This window comes from Nicotiana tabacum, chromosome 4, assembly GCF_000715075.1.
Source record: "Nicotiana tabacum cultivar K326 chromosome 4, ASM71507v2, whole genome shotgun sequence".
Classification (NCBI taxonomy): domain Eukaryota; kingdom Viridiplantae; phylum Streptophyta; class Magnoliopsida; order Solanales; family Solanaceae; genus Nicotiana; species Nicotiana tabacum.
In genome coordinates, this window is record NC_134083.1 from 5,537,140 (window position 1) to 5,557,328 (window position 20,189).

The following is a 20,189-nucleotide window of genomic DNA, read 5'->3' on the forward strand; positions in this document are numbered from 1 at the left end:
AAATTTAATGACTAAGTAGCAACGATTGAATATCAAGTGAGAAGTAAGGGTTGGAAGTATTTCAGTGTAAAGCCCCGTAATTTTTGCAAGTGAATTCAACGTTTCGTGGTGCCGGTGAAGCAGTAAGTTTAGCCAACTTGAGGTCAGTTTTAAGGTCAATTATGCGACTGCATATCGATCGCATAATCCCTCTTAAGTTGTTGCGGAAGGAGTTCTGCGGTGCATTATGCGACCGCAGAATGAGTATGCGGACCGCATACTGGTCGCATACCTGGGCCGTAAGTTCAGGCCCCTGAGGGCCATTTCTGCGGTCACTTTGCGGACCGCATAACCATTATGCGATAGCATATGCGACCGCAAACCTGTATCGAGGCATCATTTTTCTTAATTTAAAACCCGACCCCCATTCCGTTAAAATACCCCTTAGGTCTATTTTGAGCTCATTTTCAGATGTTTCTAGAGTGAGAGAGAGAGGGTTCAAGAGGGAGGGTCTAAGTTTTCATCAAACTGATCTTCAATCATCACTTGAAGCTTTGTAAATATTCAAGTAGAGTACCAAATTCCTCATCCAAAAAGGTAAGACTTCATCACCTCAGCTCTTAATTTCAAACATAGCTATAATGGGGTATTAATAAGATGGTACATGGGTGTGAGGGTTGTTTATCTTGCATGCATGTGATAAAGAGTGTGGGGGAAATAAGAAGTGAACTAGAACCATGAACGTTTTTCTAATTTTGGGTTCAATTTGTATATTGCTAAAATAGATTGAGGTTGCTAAGGGTTCCGGAAAATTGTAGAGTCTAAAGAAGCGCAATTGAGGTATGTTGGCTAAACTTTCTATCTTGGAATTGAATTCCATAATGTTTCTGTAAGTTTCAAAGTGTGGGTTACGTATTAAAAGGTTATGGCTTTGAGTCGTGTTTCAATGAAAGATAGAATTATCTAAAAGCTTTTGTACTAAATTCATGCCCATTAGTGGCTGCTTTAACTAATACTTTGATTTATAAATATATCCAGTATGATTCGAGTTCTATATACTCATGTGTTGAACTGGTACATTGTCATTGCTAGGGAAGAGCATTGTAAGAATAAATGGTGTATTGATTATTTATGATTTTCATGTGTGTTTCTATTGTTGGATGGTATGCCTCATTCTTTAGGAAGAAACCATTTGTATTTGAAGTTTTCATTTCAAATGGACTTGAAGTAAATGATTTCTGAAATATCCTATATGTTGATACTTGATGGTGATCTTTGAAATTGAAAGAGGTGAAAGTGTGGAATATGAAATACGGCCATCGTGCCAAGAATAAAGAATCTTGTGAATGGCCTAATGAGCCAAGGAAATATTGTCGTTGTGAATGACTGGAAATACTAATAAGAATTCATACAATGTGAAAGATGTTGAGGTGAGTACAATTGTATTTATGATATTTCTGTTTGCGAATCAAATCAAAACTATTTTTGGGAGCATCATTAGCAATACCGAGGAAGGGTGGGTCATAAGGCCCACACCTAAAATTACATGTGCCGGTGTAGGGGTGGATTATGATATTATTCCCCTTAATTGGGATGAAACTGGAACCTTTGTGGATTGGAAAAGTCAACCTGCACGGCATATGTGAGAAGGCGGCCTAGCTGATCGGGTGGAGATTAGATGCCATATTGCGTATATGGTGGTACTACTCTTGGTAACAACTTTCTTTCGCATCACATGTCAAACCACATTGTTCGTGGGGAGATGGCCTAGCCGATCGGGCGTGATCGGACTCCGTGCTAACAAAGATGGTGGTATATCGGTGCTAATGATCTCCCAACCAAAATTATATATGAAGTTCGTATTTTGAAAATTATTATGTTTTAACTGGACGTTTGGATATTGTTAATTATGACTTGTTGTTTCTATGTGTTGCCATTTCTTATATGGGCATTATATTTTGAAAGAGGATTTTTAGCTATACATACTAGTGTTATTCGATAGTACCAACGTCCCTTTTGCCGGGGGCACTGCATCTTTAATGGATGCAGGTGGTTCTTCAGCAGGCAGCATTGATCAGTAATAGCAGTACACTTTTTTCAGCTGATTTGGTGAGCCCCACTTCATTTCGGGGTCATGTATCTTTTGTTTCTCATGTACTGTGTTTTGAGGTACAGCCTGGGCCTTGTTGCCGGCATTTCCATATTACTCTTCTATTGTACTTAGAGGCTTCGTAGACAGGTTGTGGGTTATGGTTGATGTTGGGAAGTGAACTAGAAATGTTGGTTGGAAATTATGTTTTTCATTAATTCTATAAACTCGTAATGTTTTGGAAATTATGAATGAAGCTACTAATGGGAATGAAAAGGAAGTTGTTAATAAATTCTTTTCAGTGATTGATTAATGGAGTACATCTCCTCTTTATTCATGGATGAGTTTGGGTAGAAGGAAGTCTAATAGGCTTTCTCGGCCGGGTTCTCTCGGTTGAGCGTCGGTCGCGCTCCCTGAGTTTGGGGCGTGACAAACTTGGTATCAGAGCCTAAGGTTTTAAAGTGTCCTATGATGTCTCGGAGCCGTGTCTAGTAGAGTCCTTTTTATTGGTGTGTTGTCGACCACATCTATAATGAGGAGGCTATTTGGACATTTAGGAATTTCACACTTCTTTGATACTCCAGAATCGTGCGATAGAGCTCAAGATAGGAAGCTAATTTCCTCATTATGTCTCATGATATGTTTCAGATGAGTAATCCACGAGTTCAAAACAACGAGGAAGGAATGACCGCTCCATTGAATTTGGGGGAGATTACACAAGAGTTCGTTGGGAAAATACGTCGAGCCGTGGAGGGGTTGGAAGAACTTGTTGCTAAGGGAAGTTGTGAGAGAATCTAGGAAACGAAAGAGGGTTGTTGGTGCTAATGAACCAGATTGTGTGATTTGCAAGAAGCGATACTTGGGAACATGTTGGATGACCCTTGAAATATGTTATGACTGTGGAAAGAGGGGGCACAAGAAGAACAAATGCCCTAGGTTGGGTACACCCATCCAGTTATGTCCGTTATGCAGGGAGGAACATTTGACGTCGTGTTGTGAGTATGCTCAGCAGCGCGTTAGAGGTGGTATCTTTGGGAAATTCCAAAGGCCCACACAACAATCCGGTGCTGGAATTGTTAATCCCGCATTGGAAGCTTAGATGAAGGATAAGGGGTATGTTTATGATGTATGCAAAAAGGGTAAATATCATGTCAATGAGACGAGTCAGTTCAGCGGACCTCATCCCCGTTGTGTGAAATGTGGGAGATGCCATCCAGGAGTGTGTCACTATGGTACAAAGGTATGCTACAAGTGTGGTATGACGTGCCACTTTCAAAGAGATTGTTATTTGTCTCGCCATAGCATGGGCAAGGGTATGGCACAACCAGCCAGTTCTGTAGCTACTATATCCATAACGCCTCCCCCAGCTAGAGGCACTATAACGCCTACAGGGCATGGAACAGCTAGGGGTGGTATTCAGAGCTCGGGAGCGCCCAACAGGTTTTATGTTATGAGGAGACGTCAAAAGTTTGAGGCTTCTCCAGATGCGGTTACAGTTATATTGACTGTCCGATCTCATTATGTGTATGTTCTTATTGATCCCGGTTCCACTTTGTCATATGTCACCTCTTATGTTACTATGGAATTTGGGATAGAACCGAAACAACTTTATGAGTCGTTCTCTGTATCTACTCTTAGAACGAGGCACAGTATTCGTGAAGCCTCTTTATCACAATTCCTTATATTTACAACCTCTTGAGAAATTGAGATCTATAGTGGGTTCCTTGAATTGCGTTATAACCCTAGGTTAATACTTCCCACTGCTTCCCTAAATTCTCAACAAGGGACAATACCTGATGAATTTCGTACAAAACCTTTTGATTTAAATGGATAGCATCTGCTCATTTGTGCCTATACATGCATCACCATAATATTTACCTATGCGGTATCATATCCAATGGAAAGCAGCCTAGTATTGAGATCCTTCTTGAGGTCTATGGTTGGAACAATTATTCTACTCCTTTATGAATAGTATCATGAATCCTTTTCATTGTCTAGTAACATGAGAGTATATCTTAGCACCTATCATGTGCGTACATGCCAATTGAAAGGGGCCACTTATCCGCATAAAGTTTTTGAGCAACTTGAGATTTATCACAAATTCGTCACAGGGAAGTCTTGTTGTTTAACCATATCAGTATGACTTTCATGTCCACCTAGATCATGCCTCAGTGAGTAACTCACCTTGTTCCCATTATTGTGGTTGCCCGTGAATTGGCCTGAAATGGCAACTTGAGAGTTGTTATGGCAAAAACATGTCTAGCTCACGGCAAAGTGTTCATTCTCTCTAACTAATACATGATTTCATCCAACATTAAGATGTCCTAGTTACATGATTCCACTTGTGTGAGATTGAAAGTTGAGCAGCTTATGATGAGCATATTGAATTGAAAGACAAACTCGTCGTATCTCTAGTCCTCTCACATAGGATCAAATATTGGCAAAGGTTAAGCTGTGGGAATGATAATAATCTCACAAGTGTTCAACTTCTTTTCATCCTCGCAAGCTTATGGCATAGATTCCTTGTGCTAGTTACATTTAAGAATGTAATGCAACTTTGTGTATCTTGAAACCCATGTCATATTTAGGGTACTAGAATATTCTCATTCTGAGTTAAACTGATTGTCCCTACATTCCAAGAGCCGACTGGTATCACATAAGTGCTATCTCTCTTTGAGGCCTGCTATTTCCAAACAAGGCACGTATGGAATGTAACAATTGTTGTTGTCCTTTTCCTGGCTCATAGTATTCCAAGAATAAATGACACTAATGTCTTTATCCTCCAGACCATGCCTCCCATATGTCACATGTCTAAAATAACTCATTTAATTAAATCTCCTAATCATGTACCTAATCCCTACATTATCTATGCCTACTAGGAAACTCTATGACTCATTTGTTGAACCGATGGTGTCACCACAACGAATCTCCATGTCAGCGCTATTGGCAGTGACCTTCATGTCTCTTAAGATATAACCTCCTGAAATGTTGTGCTCAGCACGTTGATGGATTCTTGAATATTTCCAGCGAAATCTCGAACCTCGTTGTTCCTGTTTGTAGCAAATCTATCAAGTATTGTAGGTTCATGCATGTCAAACAAGAAGCATCATCCCGTGATCAAATATATGGGATAGAAAATTTTATGGTCATAGTCAAGCTAGCACATCTTAGAGAAATTATTGGAGGTTGCCAAAGGTTTAGTTTGGGTGTTCGACGTGGAGATTTAGAGTTGAAGAAAGTGAATGGGTTATTCTCAATATTTTCTACATGAGGATGCTATGTGAATTGTTAATAAAGGTAAAGTATGTGAAGTCACATTTGGCCTTATGGAATTTTGAAAGGAAATAGGCTAAACTATGAATACGATGTTTCCCTATTATTGTTCTCCGTGTACCCGATATTTCATGTGTCTATGTCTAATAAGGTGAAGATAAGGGATAATGGGATTGTGAGGAGCAACTATTTGCTATCCTTGTTAGAAAAGTCCAAGTGTTGAGATTGTCTCCGTTAATGTGTTATATACCAAGACTTCTGTTGAAATTAGAAGTTGTAAATAGTTGTACATTTCTGTATTTATGTAGTACTATTCTAGGAGGTGATTAGTTAAGGAAGTTAGTAGGTGATTAGTTATGTTTGTTAGTATAATAAGAGGTGTATAGTTCATTTTACAGCTAAGCAAGTAACAAAAGAAACGGTTTTCTCATTTCCTTTCTCTCTCTAACGCTCTCTTTGTTCTTTCTCTTGCTCGAGCTCATCAATAGCGGAGCCTAGGGCTAGATTTCAACTTGGTATCAGAGCCATGATTCTTCGTGACTGAGCAACGAGCATTTCATCATATCAACTTCCTACGTTTTTCTTCTACTTCACCTGTTCTTTGATATCTTCTTCTCTTCGTGTCTGATTTTCCCAGATCTGTTTCTTTATGTCAATTTTACGTCAAAATGACGCTTGATTCACCTCAAATTACAGCTGGATCTTTATATGCAAACAATCAGCATATCGATTGTAACGATCCGTTGTATGTTCATCCCTCATATACACCGGATACGTCACTTGTTCCTCAACAGTTAATCGGAACTGAAAATTACTCAAAATGGAGGCGATCTATGGAGATGTCTCTCCTTGTGAAAAACAAACTTGGATTTGTTGATGGAACTTGCACTAGAGAGCAGTACGAGAAGAATGTCTTCCAATTGAAGCAGTGGGACCGTTGCAATACCATAGTGCAGTCATGGATTCAAAATTCTGTGGTTAAGGAACTCAAGAAAGGAATTGTGTACTCTTCAAATGCGCAAAAGGTTTGGAAAGAACTTAAGGATCGTTTTGACAAAATTAATGCTACTAAGGTGTACCATATGAATAGGGAAATCAGTTGCCTACACAAGGGATTTCTAGTGTATCTGTCTATTTCTCTAACCTCAATGATCTCTGGGACGAATTTGAGTCAATAATACTTGAACCATGTGACTGTGAGAAATCTAAGGCATTTGTTGAGTTTCTTCGCCAACAGAAGCTTATGAAGTTTTTAATGGGATTAAATGACATTTATGCACCTCAAAAAAGTCAAATACTAATGATACAACCAACATTTTCACTTGATCAAGCATATTCAATGATAGTTCAGGAAGAAAGTCAAAGGCTGAGTAGTGGATATGGTGTACAAAATGGAATTCCTGGAAGTGGACCTATGAATACTGAGAGCAGCTCTTTTGTATCGGCAAACAATTCAAATGTGAAGTTTAGAAAGAACACAAATATGTTTTGTAATTATTGTAAAATGAAAGGACACACAAGAGAGGCTTGTTATAAGTTGGTAGGGTATCCACAAGGTTTTAAGTTCAACAAGAAAAGAAGAAGGGCTAATGACAACTACACACCTGTAGCACACAATGTGAGTATGATGGAGGAGACTAAACAAACAGGAACTGATGGAATTGGTATGATAAATGGCATGATCAATGTAGCAGCTCCAATCTTCACACCTGAGCAGTACCAACAGATACTCAGAATGTTGAGCAATTAAAAAGGACCAGTAGAAGAACAAACACCATTAGATGTAGCCAATATGGCAGGTAATTCAATCACTGGCCAAATTAAGTGGATCATTGACACTGGTACTTCAAATCACATAGTTTCTTCCTTAGATCTGTTATCTTGTCCTAAGCTTGTTTTCATTCAAAATCTACTTCAGTCCATTTACCAAATGGACAAAGTACTCAGATCACTCATACATGGCCATGTGCCTTGTCTAACCATCAAACTCTGCATGATGTGTTTTATGTGCCTAAGTTCAAGTACAATCTGTTATCTGTGTACAGATATACCAAGGAGCTAAACTGTATAGTATCTTTTTATCCTGATTTTTGTCTCTTTCAGGACCTCTTCAGTGGCAAGGTGAGGGGGATTGGTAGCCTCAAGGATGGACTCTACATCCGCAATCCTTCAAAGCCTGTTGCACCTCTTATTTCCAACATGTATGACCGCTAATAAGTCTGCTTCCTCAACTATGTTGTGGCATCAAAGGCTTGGCCATGCTCCTCATTCAGTTCTTAAGAAGATACCTACAATAAAGACATTGTTGTCTACTTCTAGTTCTTGTAAATGTCATGTTTGTCTATTAACTAAACAAACTAGATTGCTATTTCCTACTAGTATTTCAAGATCAAAATGTTCCTTTGAACTTATTCATATGGATGTGTGGGGTCCTTATAGAGTAAACACTTACAATGGTTATAGAAATTTCCTAACTCTTGTTGATGACTTTTCAAGAATGACTTGGACCTTTCTATTAAGACTAAAAAGTGATGTCTATGTGATTCTATCAAATTTTCTTTGTTTGGTAGAAAACCAATTTTTCTCTACTGTCAAGATTTTCAGGTCTGATAATGGATATGAGTTCTTCAATTCTCTTTGTTCTAATCTATTTCAAATCAAAGAAATTATGCATCAAAGTAGTTGTGTCTATACTCCCCAATAAAATGGAGTTGTAGAAAGGAAGCATAGACACCTACTTGAAGTAGGCAGAGCCTTGAGATTTCAAGTTGCATTACCTTTAAAACTATGGGGTGAATGTATTCTAGCAGCCATTTATCTCATTAATAGATTGCCTAGCACTGTTCTACATGGAAAGACTCCTTATGAGCTTTTTCATGGTTGTTCACCTAAACTGGATCACCTAAGAATAATAGGATGTCTTTGTTTTGCTACCAGACTTGACTCTCATTACAAATTCCAACCAACATCCATTCATGTTGTTCTTCTGGGTTATGCTTCTACACAGAAAGGCTATAAGCTATATGACCTTAACTCTGGAAGAACCTTTGTCAATCGATATGTTGTCTTTAAATAAAATATTTTTCCATTCAAATGTCCAAAAGAGAAATTTCTACCATCCCACCATGATTCGTCAATAGTCATACCTGAAACTAGTTCTAAGGTCTTTTCTCCTTCTCCAACACTAGATCATGGTCCAGACTCATCTACTCAAACATCATCCACTTCACTGCCTTCATCTCCAAATACCAACTTGCCATCTTCACCTTCAGAACCTCGCAGTCCTCTATTGACAGAACCTCCATTCCCTGATGCAGATTCAATCCCATCAGACACCTTGCTCTCTCCCTCTCCCATGGATCCTGCTACCTCTGTTGAACCTAGCACTTCTTCCTCACATGACTTACCTCTTTCTAGGAAGTCTGGGACAACTAGCAAACCTCCAATCTGGTTGGATGACTATGTTCATCCACCGTTACCATCTACTTATTCTACTTCTCATCATATTCAACATTTTGTTTCATATACTCACCTTTCTCCTTCTTTCAAAGCCTTCCTTACTTCTTTTTCTGCTGATGTTGAACCCTCATCTTTTCATCAAGTTAGTAAAGATGACAGATGGGTTGAAGCTATGAAATTGAAATTGAAGCACTAGAGCAGAAAACACTTGGTCTGTAGTTGACTTACCTATTGGTAAAATACACATTAGATGCAAATGGGTATATAAAATAAAGTATAATACACATGGCACTATAGAAAGATTCAAGGCTAGATTGGTTGCTAAAGGCTTTACACAACAGGAAGGTTTGGACTTCCATGATACTTTCTCTCCAGTTGCTATGTTGACTACTGTGAGGGATGTCATTGTCACTACTGCTCTCAAGCACTGGTCTATCTTTCAAATGGATGTTCAGAATGCTTTTTTGAATGGAGATCTTGAAGTGGAAGTCTACATGACTTTTCCCCAAGGATTTAGTAGCCAGGGGGAGCATAAGGTTTGTAGGCTACTTAAATCCCTATATGGGCTCAAGTTCTAGGCAATGGAATGTGAAGCTGCCTCAAGCCTTGTCTTCATCTGATTTTAAACAAAGCAAGCATGACTATTCTTTGTTTACTAGAAATATGGATAACAAATTTATTTTGATTTTGTTCTATATAGATGATCTACTTGTTACAGGAAATGATCCACAAGAAATTAAAAATGCACAGGAGTCTCTGCATCAACACTTCAAAATGAAAGAGCTTCGAGAAGTCAGATATTTATTAGGCATAGAATTTGCTAGAGCAAAAGGAGGGCATTCTTATGACTCAAAGAAAATATGCACTAAAGATGATTTTTGATGCAGGCTTGGCAGGTTCTAAGCCTAAAGATACACCAATGAAGCAGAACTTGAAGCTGACAAGCACTGAGTTTGATACTTGCACAGACACAAGTAAGGGAGATGAATTACTGGAAGACAAGGGGAGTTATCAACTGCTCATAGGAAAGCTTTTGTATCTAACAATAACAAGGCCAGATATCTCATATACAGTGCAGTCACTAAGCCAGTTTATGCATGCACCTAAGAAATCTCACTATGAAGCAGCACTTTATGTAGTAAGGTACATCAAGAAGCAACTAAGGTTGGGGCTGTTGATGTCAAGTGACAGCAATGAAGAAATAGAAGCATTTTGTGATTCAGATTGGGCATCATGTCCTATGTCAAGAAAATCTGTTACTGGATACTGTGTTAAACTTGGGATTTCAACCATATCCCGGAAAGCTAAGAAGCAACATATTGTATCTAGAAGCTCAGCTGAAACCGAGTATAGAAGCATGGCACACACAATAGCTGAACTTGTGTGGTTGAAATGTCTATTGGAAGAGCTGAGTGTGAATCTAAAGCTGCCCATGAAGTTGTTCTATGATAATAAAGCAGTATTGCAAATTGCTGCAAATCCTATGTATCATGAAAGAATAAAACACATAGAAATAGACTGTCATTCCATCCGAGAGAAGATTCAAAAAGGGCTAATCAAGTCTTCCTACATTCCCAGTCAGGAACAACCAGCTGATGTGCTGACCAAAGCACTAGGACATCAACAACATGCTGCATTAATCTCCAAGATGGAAATGAAAGACATTTTTTCATTCTCAACTTGAGGGGGAGTGTTGAAATTAGAAGTGGTAAATAGTTGTACATTTCTGTATTTATGTAGTACTCTTCTAGAAGGTGATTAGTTAAGTAAGTTAGTAGATGATTAGTTATGTTAGTTAGTATAATAAGAGGTGTACAGTTCATTTATAACTAAGCAAGTAATAGATGAAACGGTTTTCTCATTTTCAGTTCCTTTCTCTCTCTAACGCTCTCTATGTTCTTTCTCTTGCTCGAGCTCATCAATGGCGGAGCTTAGGGCTAGATTTCAACAACTTCACTATAAAAGCCAAGCTTTTTCGGGACCAATTTTTATGTTATGTTATAATATATATTTTCTATAACAGCACTTCGCTATAACATTCAAAAATATTTGGAACAAACAAGATTGTTATAGAGAGGTTTGACTGTAGTTCTAAAACAGATATTTACCAAGATTTAAATGACTAGCAATTTGACGAGTTCGCCCACAGTCGAAATAGACAACATTGAAAACCAAAGTCAGAAATCTGCAAATTGGGTTGTCAAACAAAGACCCAACGCCACTCCCTCAGGAGTTGAAGTCAAGGCTTCAATACCATTAGGTACCGCATTCATTCCAAGATTCCAAACCATAGCAACTAAAATATTTTATCAAATGGATAATAGAAAGGCAATAAATGTTATTTATATCTATATGACTATATCAACATCAATATTTATGTTGTTCTTTTTATCATTTTTATATATATTCTATATTTTGAGTCCGAAACAGTGGATACAGAAAAATGCATAACACATGAATGAAAGCATCAAATATCTATATCAAATTAATAAATGCATAACAAATGTTATCTATGTATACTTTTAATGAAAGTAAATAATAATATCAATTTTATACTTAATTCACGTAAATTTATCTGATTTGGTGTAAATATAAGAAGTAAACAAAATTTTCTATCTTTGGAACTTTTGTTCATAAATACACTTCCAATGATGTCAAGGCTTGTGTTTCACACCATCTGATAAATTCTAACACAGACGTGGGCCCAATTCTTAAAAGATAGATGCTAGATTTTAGCTCTAAGTGACTTAAGAGGCCCACTTCATGTGGGTTAGTTCAAGATGGGATTCATCATAAATCCACATAGTCGTCCTTTGGTCCATCTCACTTTGCACATCATGGGTTGCGGGCCTTTGTTTCTAATCTCACAAACTCTAATCCAATTGCTTAGTTTGGTAATATTTTACTAGCTGTTAATCATTGCACCAGTTCTAACAAGCACATTGATTTGACAAAGTTTTCTTATGCGTCAATTTGGATAATATATGCGGTTTATATTCAACAACAATAAAAACATATCTGGTGTGATCAGTGGAGACGCCATAAATATTTTCAAGGGTGTTCAAACATGAAAGAAGTGAAAAAAAATTCTCTGATAAAGGGTGTTCAATATATGTTATATGCCTGTTACGGCCAAACACACTCACGCAAGTATACGTGGTCGTCAAGTAATAAAGTAGTGAATAAAGTATCGTTCCCACGAAGACTTATGATTAACTTTGACTAATTCAAACTCGAATAGCTTATTGATTCAAGATATTTCTAACAAAATATATAATTTTCTAACTTACTACCTACGGACGATCAAATAATGAATCGCTAAGAATTCAACACAACACTTAAATAGTTTTGTTCAACAATCAATAGGATATAATATTCCAGGGTCACGGGTCATCTAACATTCATGTTGCATTCGTATTTTAAAATAGCTAATTGATTTATCTGAATTGTTGATTCACAGGGTTAATTTCACTCGTAAGAATCTGTCGAGTTCTTACTCGCATGCTCAAGTTAACTTAATACCTATATGTCTATGGAATTAAGTTTAACAAGAACTCATTTACAATTCCTGTATTTTAACCGAGTAAGGCAATTAGGTATATGTCTATCCTAATCGCGAATCCTTTCCCCGATGCCCGGGTTTTGAAAACTTACTCTATTTACTTCTATATGCAATCAAGGGTTCCCACTTTCGAGTTCAACTCGTAGATAGTATTTCACTGTTAATTACTCAGCAAAATAATTAGAAACAGAATTAAATAAACAACCCAATATGATAAACCCAACGTCGTCAAATTAAACTTCAAACATCAACATTCATGTATACCCATGACCCTAGAATAATAGGGTTCTTAGCCACTCATATTCAGGCAATCATCCCAAATTTCATAAGATTGCATAAAAATCAATAAAAGAAAGAAAGGATAAAACTCCAGACGAATTCCGTGGTCTTTGAACTTGGTTATAGCCTTTTTCTTCTCTTCCCCCCGTCTCCCTCTACAAGAGGCGTTTTAAAGCTTATATATTGCGTCCAAAAGTTGTAATCTAGAGTTCTCCTAACTCTAGTCCAAATCGGCTTCAGGGGTTGATGCTAAGGCGGATGCGACGCATCCACCTCGTCCTCCATTTCTTAACTTTGCATGTGAGGGTAGACGCGACGCATCCAGCCTTCTCTTCTACTTCCCAGTTTTGCACGCGATGGCGAACGCTATGGCCCAACTTCACTGCTAAGGTTGCACGCAGGATGATGTTTTCCTAGGTTGGATGCGACGCATCCAACCCTTCTTCCTCTGGCTAAACCACCTTTTCTTCATATTTTACACTCTGAACACCTTAAATCGTCACACATAACTTAATTAGTCATCAAACCAATAATTACACCATGTTGGGAGTTTTAAAGATTAAATAACATCAAGAAGTGGTTAAAACATGGGTAAAGTAACATCAACACATATCGAAATATGCCAAACATCACTACCCCACACTTAAACCTTTGTTCGTCCTCGAACAAACCATCACTATAGTAAACAAAATAAAATTAAGCTCTTATCATTCAAAGCACACTACATCTATGACCATGGTTATTTGCTACAATTAGGCTCTAGACTATGCATCAACACACTTCCCTTTTCTTATGCCCTTCTTTAAACATATTCGAACAAAGACAACATGCTCACAACAATCCTAACCTCAAAAACCGACTCAATGTCACAATGCACTCATGGCTTGAACAACCAACATCATAGAGAAGTCTAATAACGTTACCTATCCCTCGTGAAACCATGTGCCCTCACAACAAAAGCAGAGAGAGTAAAATCAATCCACACATTCGAATCTCATGCTCACAAAGAAAATTGCTCACTCTCACAAAAGAAGTCACATGCATGTAATTGGTACCATAGGCTTGCCCTTAATGTAAATCTCTACTAATGTAAGCTCGCTCGATCTAAAATCAATTAAAACTTTTTCATGGTTGTAATGTGGGCTAAGGGACGGGTAGGATATATTTAAGGAATAGTGACTCACCCTCCTAAGCACTTTAACACATCATCAAATAACTTAAGCGCGAATTCTTCAACACCCTTTCAATTTCACCAATAATATCACTCCAAACAATATTTCCTCTTTCTTTAAGCACTACTTTAATTCATACCCACTAGCAAGAACAAGACAACAATTTATTCATTTATATTTTTCTTTCTTTCTTTTTTTTTCCAGATTTTCTTTTTTTTTTCTTTCAATTTCCGCTAGTGGTGTATTATTTTACAAAATAAGTGCACCCTTCTTTCTTTCATTGGTTCCACTCAAAAGTCACCCCACACTTAGTCCCTTCTTACTTCTTTTAGCGCTCATCTAACAATTAAAGTGCTTTAAGAGGTAAAAGGATCAAAACAATGTCAATTAAGAATAAAAAGGGTATAGGCTTGTAATGTGGGTACCAAATAAAAGGTCTACAGGCTCAAAAGGGTTAACTAGGGATAGATTCTATTTGTGATAAGCAATAAGCTCAAAAAGATCAAAGAAAGCCTAAAATCATTTTTCAAACCGAGCATCACCTAAAATTTCGCTTCAACTCACATACCGGGCAAGTTCTAGACACAAGTACACTACATGGACTACACAAAAACCTTACCACATATGGCACATGACTCATTAAGGACGGTCACATTCCGACTCTCAAACAATGCAAGTATTCACGGAGCAACGAGATATTAAGCATTAAGCGCAAAGTGAACACAAGTCAAGAAAATGAGAAATAGGCGCCACAAAACATGCTATCCATTTTAACAAGGCATCATCAATAATTTCAGAGTGAGAAGGTAAGATATTACATATGTAAAAGCCTAAATATGCCATTATCAACCAAGTCAAGGTCACCTAGGTTCATCATTCTTCCTCCTTTTATTCCCTACATTCCTACTTTACTCTAAAAAGAAAACAAAATTACCCGGTTCAAACTACATCCCATGGAAAAGAACCGAGGCACAAAGAAAAACCACAGGGGATTATTACTATCTACAAAGATACTATATATATATATATATATATATATATATATATATATATTATATAATGATAAACTGATAGTTACTCCATATAGATGAATTTACTGCTATTTTATGCCATTAATCCAGTGAATATTTTAGTACATTCATCCATACATCAAAACATGAATCACCCCCACCCCACACTTAGGACTGTGCGTTGTCCCCAACGCACACAAACAAGGTAAAGTAGGGTGAGAAGAACTCCCTCAAGTCAAGGTGGAGGGCTCATCCGCAGTCTGTGGAGGAGCATCTGCATCCATAGCATTCCCAACAACTGGTGCTGATTCTGTAGCAGGTGTTACAGCGACCTCAGTAGGCCTGTTGAGTGGAGCCTCAGTGACTATGGGAGGAACAGGAGTGGATGGTCCGACAGTGGATGATGCAATCAGCTGGGAGATGTCTGTACCTGCACATTGAACCAGAGCTCTGAGGAGTAATGATATCTCCTTCATCATCGTGGCCTGCTCGGTCTGAACTCGGCTTAGATCCGCACGAGTCTGTCTCAACTCATCCCTGGTGGCACTCAACTCGACACGAGTCGCTATCAGCTCAGCCCTGTTCTCTTGCATATCTGCTTGCATTTGCTCAAATAATTGTTGAATGGTGAGCTTAGAAGACCTTCCCTTGTTCGGCTCTAGAACATGAGTGACATCATATGGTCCTGGAGCTTTAGCCTCAATGTCGTCATTCTCCTTGTCCCATAGTACTCCCATCTCTATCAAAAAAGCCGTTAGGGTATTAGCAAAGAACAGCCTCCACTTGTAATTCATCCTGGTTCGCTGCATTTGATCATGCATGATGGCTCCTAAGTTGAGTGGTATCCCCTCTAATAAAGCATATAATACGAGTGCGCGGTAACGAGGGACATCAGTTTTATGTTGGCATGGCATCAGGCGGTTACATATGAAATTTAGAGCCACACGTGCTAACGCACTCATGAATTCCTTGGCTATAGAGTGGTACTCCATACTCCCATGCTTCCATTCTGCATCCTTCCTGGTAGGGCATAGGACAGACTTAATGTGTGCATAATCTGGTGTTTTGCATATGGAGTCAAACCTATCTGTAAGTGTGTGTGGCACCCTTAAGAAGTTATTCAGAGCTTCAGCTGACACATTAATATCTACCCCTCTTACTCGCACAATGTTTCCCCTGGCGTGACGCCAATTGGCGTAGAGCTCTCTAACAATGGTGAGGTTGGCTTTGCCGTGACCTTTCAAGATGGGTCCCCATTTTTGCACCTCTCGAATTGACTTTAGAAACTCTGAGTACTTTGTCTTAAGTGGTCCGATGTTTATCGGCTTTTCCGGAATATACTTCTTTGAAACCAGTATCTTCTTATAGGCTCGGAATGCCTTCTCATTAACAAAGTATTTCTCCCAATCAACTCGGTCTATGGGTTCACCCTCGTCTCCATCACTCATGTTGACATGTAGGTGGTCATTGTCCGAATAGGAATCGGATTCAGATTCTGTAGTAATCTTCTCCTTCCCTTTATCAGTTGGATCACTCATTTTCGAAGCTTTTCTTTGGTATGTCACAGGCTCTCTTATCTCTATTCCTTTGCTTGGTGTAATACCCTTCTTCACTGTCCTCCTGACTAATGTTTCCTCCTCCTCTTGCTCTGAATCATCACTTAACTGCCTAGGCAGCAGTTCCATTTCCTTCTCCGTCCGCTTCCTTTTTTTCTGTGGATTTGGACCGCCCGCTGCCCTTCCGGTAGGCTTTTTGGGCGGTTGCTTGTCACCATCTTTGTCTTGTTGCTTGGATGGTTTACTCACTGCTGTCATTTTACGAATCTAAGTACCTGCAATGCAAAGAATTCAACAATTAGCAGATGAAACAGCGAAGTTCAGCTTGAAAGCAATTGCAACAGCTTGCCCTTCCAATTATTCGTAAAGTCATGCCATTCACTACTTCATGGAATTGTAGCTCATGACTTTCAGCAAGTATGTGATAACTCTCTTCAAAAATTCAATTTCACATAGCCCCTCACTCGACCCCACACTTATTCTCAAGCATACACCAATGTTGCTCGGTTACTCAGACTTCACCGACGCCTAAATTTTCCTCAGGGACAATTCGTCGAACATGTGGTATGCAACAAGTGTGCCTAGTTCATTCTATCAGTTGAGCAATGCAACTACCCTCCCAAAGTTTGACGAGATGAAGGGAATTATAGTTTATCATCTCGCAACCATTACAACGACCAAGAACGACAGCCCTAAAAAATTTTGAAATTGCAAAACCTACTTGTTGCTACCATTGAGGGAGGGAAGAGAGAAGAATTAGGAGAGAAGCCAACGGAAGAACGAAGAGGATGATGTGTACCTGTCGCGTTTGTATGCGTTGCAATTTCGATTAAAGAAATCCGTTCTGCGTTCGTAGGCGTCGCAAAAAGAGACGAGTGGATGCGTCGCAAGAAGAGTTTTTAACGAATTCGTTATCTTAAGATGTGTTAAAATATATAGTACTTACCTGTGCGTGCGAGTTTTGACGCGACGCATCCCCTTGTCTTCCTTCAAAAAATTTTCGGACGCGACACGGACGCGATAGGCAGACTTCACTGCCTTGAGCAATTGGCCCGTCAAAAATTTTTTTGCTGAGGGGGATGCGACGCATCCGCCTCGTTTTCTCATATCTGGGGAACTTTTTTTTTTTTTTTTTTTATACGTCCTACAAAAAAAAAAAATAAATAAACTAACTAACTTGGGTGGCCTCCCAAGAAGCGCCTGATTTAACGTCGCGGCACGACGCAACATGTTCTTCATGCCTCCACTAAATCCATTGTGGTCTTGTGACGTGCAATGTCACCACCCCAATAGTGTTTTACTCTTTGGCCATTTACCAAGAATGTCGTATTGGACCCCTTATCACACAATTCTATCGCACCATGAGGTTTCACACTAACCACTTCAAACGGACCCGACCATCGAGATTTAAGCTTTCCTGGCAAAAGCTTTAGCCTTGAATTAAACAGTAGAATTTCTTGACCTGGTTCAAACTCACGATGTTGGATATGCTTATCATGCCATCTTTTGGTCTTCTCTTTATACAATTTGGCATTTTCATACGCATGCAATCGAAACTCATCAAGCTCGTTGAGTTGTAGCAATCTCTTCTCACCGGCCAAGTCCATCTCCATATTTAGCTTTTTAATCGCCCAATATGCTTTGTGTTCAAGCTCGACGGGCAGATGGCAGGCCTTCCCATAAACCAACCTGTACGGAGAAGTGCCTATTGGGGTCTTGTACGCAGTGTGATATGCCCATAATGCGTCATCCAGCTTCCCGGCCCAGTCCTTTCTATTCATACTTACTGTCTTTTCCAAAATCTGCTTGACCTCTCTGTTGGAAACTTCTACTTGACCACTCGTTTGGGGATGATAGGCAGTGGAAACTTTGTGCTTGACTCCGTATTTTGCAAGAATATTATTCAGCAGTTTGTTACAAAAGTGAGTTCCCCGTCGCTTATCAACACTCTTGGAGTCCCAAAATGTGTGAAGATGTGCTTCTTTACAAAGCCTACCACAACCTTTGCGTCGTTAGTAGGAAGAGCAATGGCCTCTACCCACTTAGAAACATAGTCGACCGCCACCAAGATGTATCTGTGCCCGTTAGAATATGGGAATGGTCCCATAAAATCAATCCCCCAAACATCAAAAAGTTCTACCGCCAGAATATTTTGCAAGGGCATCTCGTGCTTCCTCGTGATAGTTCCAGTTCTTTGGCATCTATCACAATTTTTAACGAAGGCATGTGCATCCTTAAACAATTTTGGCCAATAAAAACCTGATTGTAGCACTTTTTGGGCGGTTCTATCCCCGCCGTGATGACCTCCATATGGTGACGCATGGCAGTCATGTAGTATAGCCTTCATCTCTTCCTCAGGAACACACCTTCTCACCAACTGATCTGCACACTGCCTATATAGGAATGGCTCATCCCACACGTAGAACCTTACATCATGTAGGAATCTTCTTCTATTGTCAGCTGTCCATTCTAGTGGCGTCACCCCACTTGCGATAAAATTCACATAATCTGCATACCATGGGGCTTCACCTGAGGTGACTGCTAATATTTGCTCATCCGGAAATGTTTCTTTAATTGACCCTCCTTCAGCTACATGGTCCCGACTTTCTAATCTGGACAAATGATCGGCCGCTTGATTTTCTGTCCCTTTTCGATCTCGGATCTCTAAGTCAAATTCTTGCAAGAGGAGGACCCAACGAATCAGCCTCGGCTTGGCGTCTTTCTTTTCAAATAAGTATCTGATAGCTGAATGATCTGTGTAGACGATGACTTTGGTTCCCACTAGATAGGATCTGAACTTGTCAAACGCCCACACCACTGCAAGCAACTCCTTTTCAGTCACTGTATAATTCATCTGAGCTGGATTCATAGTTTTGCTTGCATAATAAATGGAGTGAAAGATTTTATCCCTCCTTTGCCCCAACACCGCTCCAATTGCTATGTCACTTGCATCGCACATCAACTCAAATGGTTGTGCCCAATCGGGGCCAATGATAATTGGTGCAGTCACCAATCTTCCCTTCAGCTCCTCAAATGCTTTCAGACATGTATTATCAAACTTGAAGGTAACATCTTTCTCTAGAAGCCTGCACAAAGGGGAAGAAATTTTCGAAAAATCTTTAATGAAACGACGATAAAAACCTGCATGACCCAAGAAACTGCGAATGCCTTTGATGGATGTCGGCGGGGGCAATTTTTCAATCGTCTCCACCTTTGCTTTATCCACCTGTAGACCATCTTTTGAAACCTTGTGCCCCAAAACTATACCTTCACGTACCATGAAATGGCACTTTTCCCAGTTTAGCACCAAGTTCGTCTCTTCACACCTAGCTAGCACTTTATCAAGGTTCATCAAACAACTATCAAAAGAACATCCAAACATAGAAAAATCGTCCATGAATACTTCTACAAATCTTTCAACCATGTCAGTGAAAATAGCCATCATACACCTTTGAAAAGTCGCAGGTGCATTACAAAGACCGAAGGGCATTCTCTTGAACGCATACGTGCCATAAGGACATGTAAATGTAGTTTTCTCTTGGTCTTCTGGGGCTATAGCAATCTGATTATACCCCGAATAACCGTCCAGGAAACAGTAGTATTCCTGGCCAGCTAATCTATCAAGCATTTGGTCAATAAAAGGAAGGGGAAAGTGGTCTTTCCGGGTGGCATTGTTCAGTTTTCTGTAATCTATGCAAATTCTCCATCCAGTGACAGTTCTTGTAGGAATTAAGTCATTATTTTCATTAACTACTACGGTTATCCCCCCTTTCTTCGGCACACATTGAACGGGGCTTACCCATTTACTAT

At 39.2% G+C, this 20,189-nt stretch overlaps 1 protein-coding gene across 1 annotated transcript; it reads left to right on the forward strand.

Annotated features, from left to right (window-relative positions):
• The first annotated feature begins 6,009 nt into the window (after positions 1–6,009).
• On the forward strand, positions 6,010–7,091 carry LOC142179776 (uncharacterized). Its single transcript, XM_075250648.1, has 2 exons — positions 6,010–6,366; positions 6,432–7,091. Exons 1-2 carry the CDS (start codon positions 6,010–6,012, stop codon positions 7,089–7,091), a joined length of 1,017 nt encoding a protein of 338 aa, XP_075106749.1.
• The last annotated feature ends 13,098 nt before the right edge of the window (positions 7,092–20,189 follow it).

What these genes read in the sequence shown, in the direction of transcription:
- LOC142179776 (XM_075250648.1), top strand. Translation starts at nt 6,010, where the DNA reads ATGACGCTTGATTCACCTCAAATTACAGCTGGATCTTTATATGCAAAC. An exon ending in ACTCTTCAAATGCGCAAAAG is followed by an intron (nt 6,367 to 6,431) that starts GTTTGGAAAGAA and finishes CCATATGAATAG; the next exon opens with GGAAATCAGTTGCCTACACA.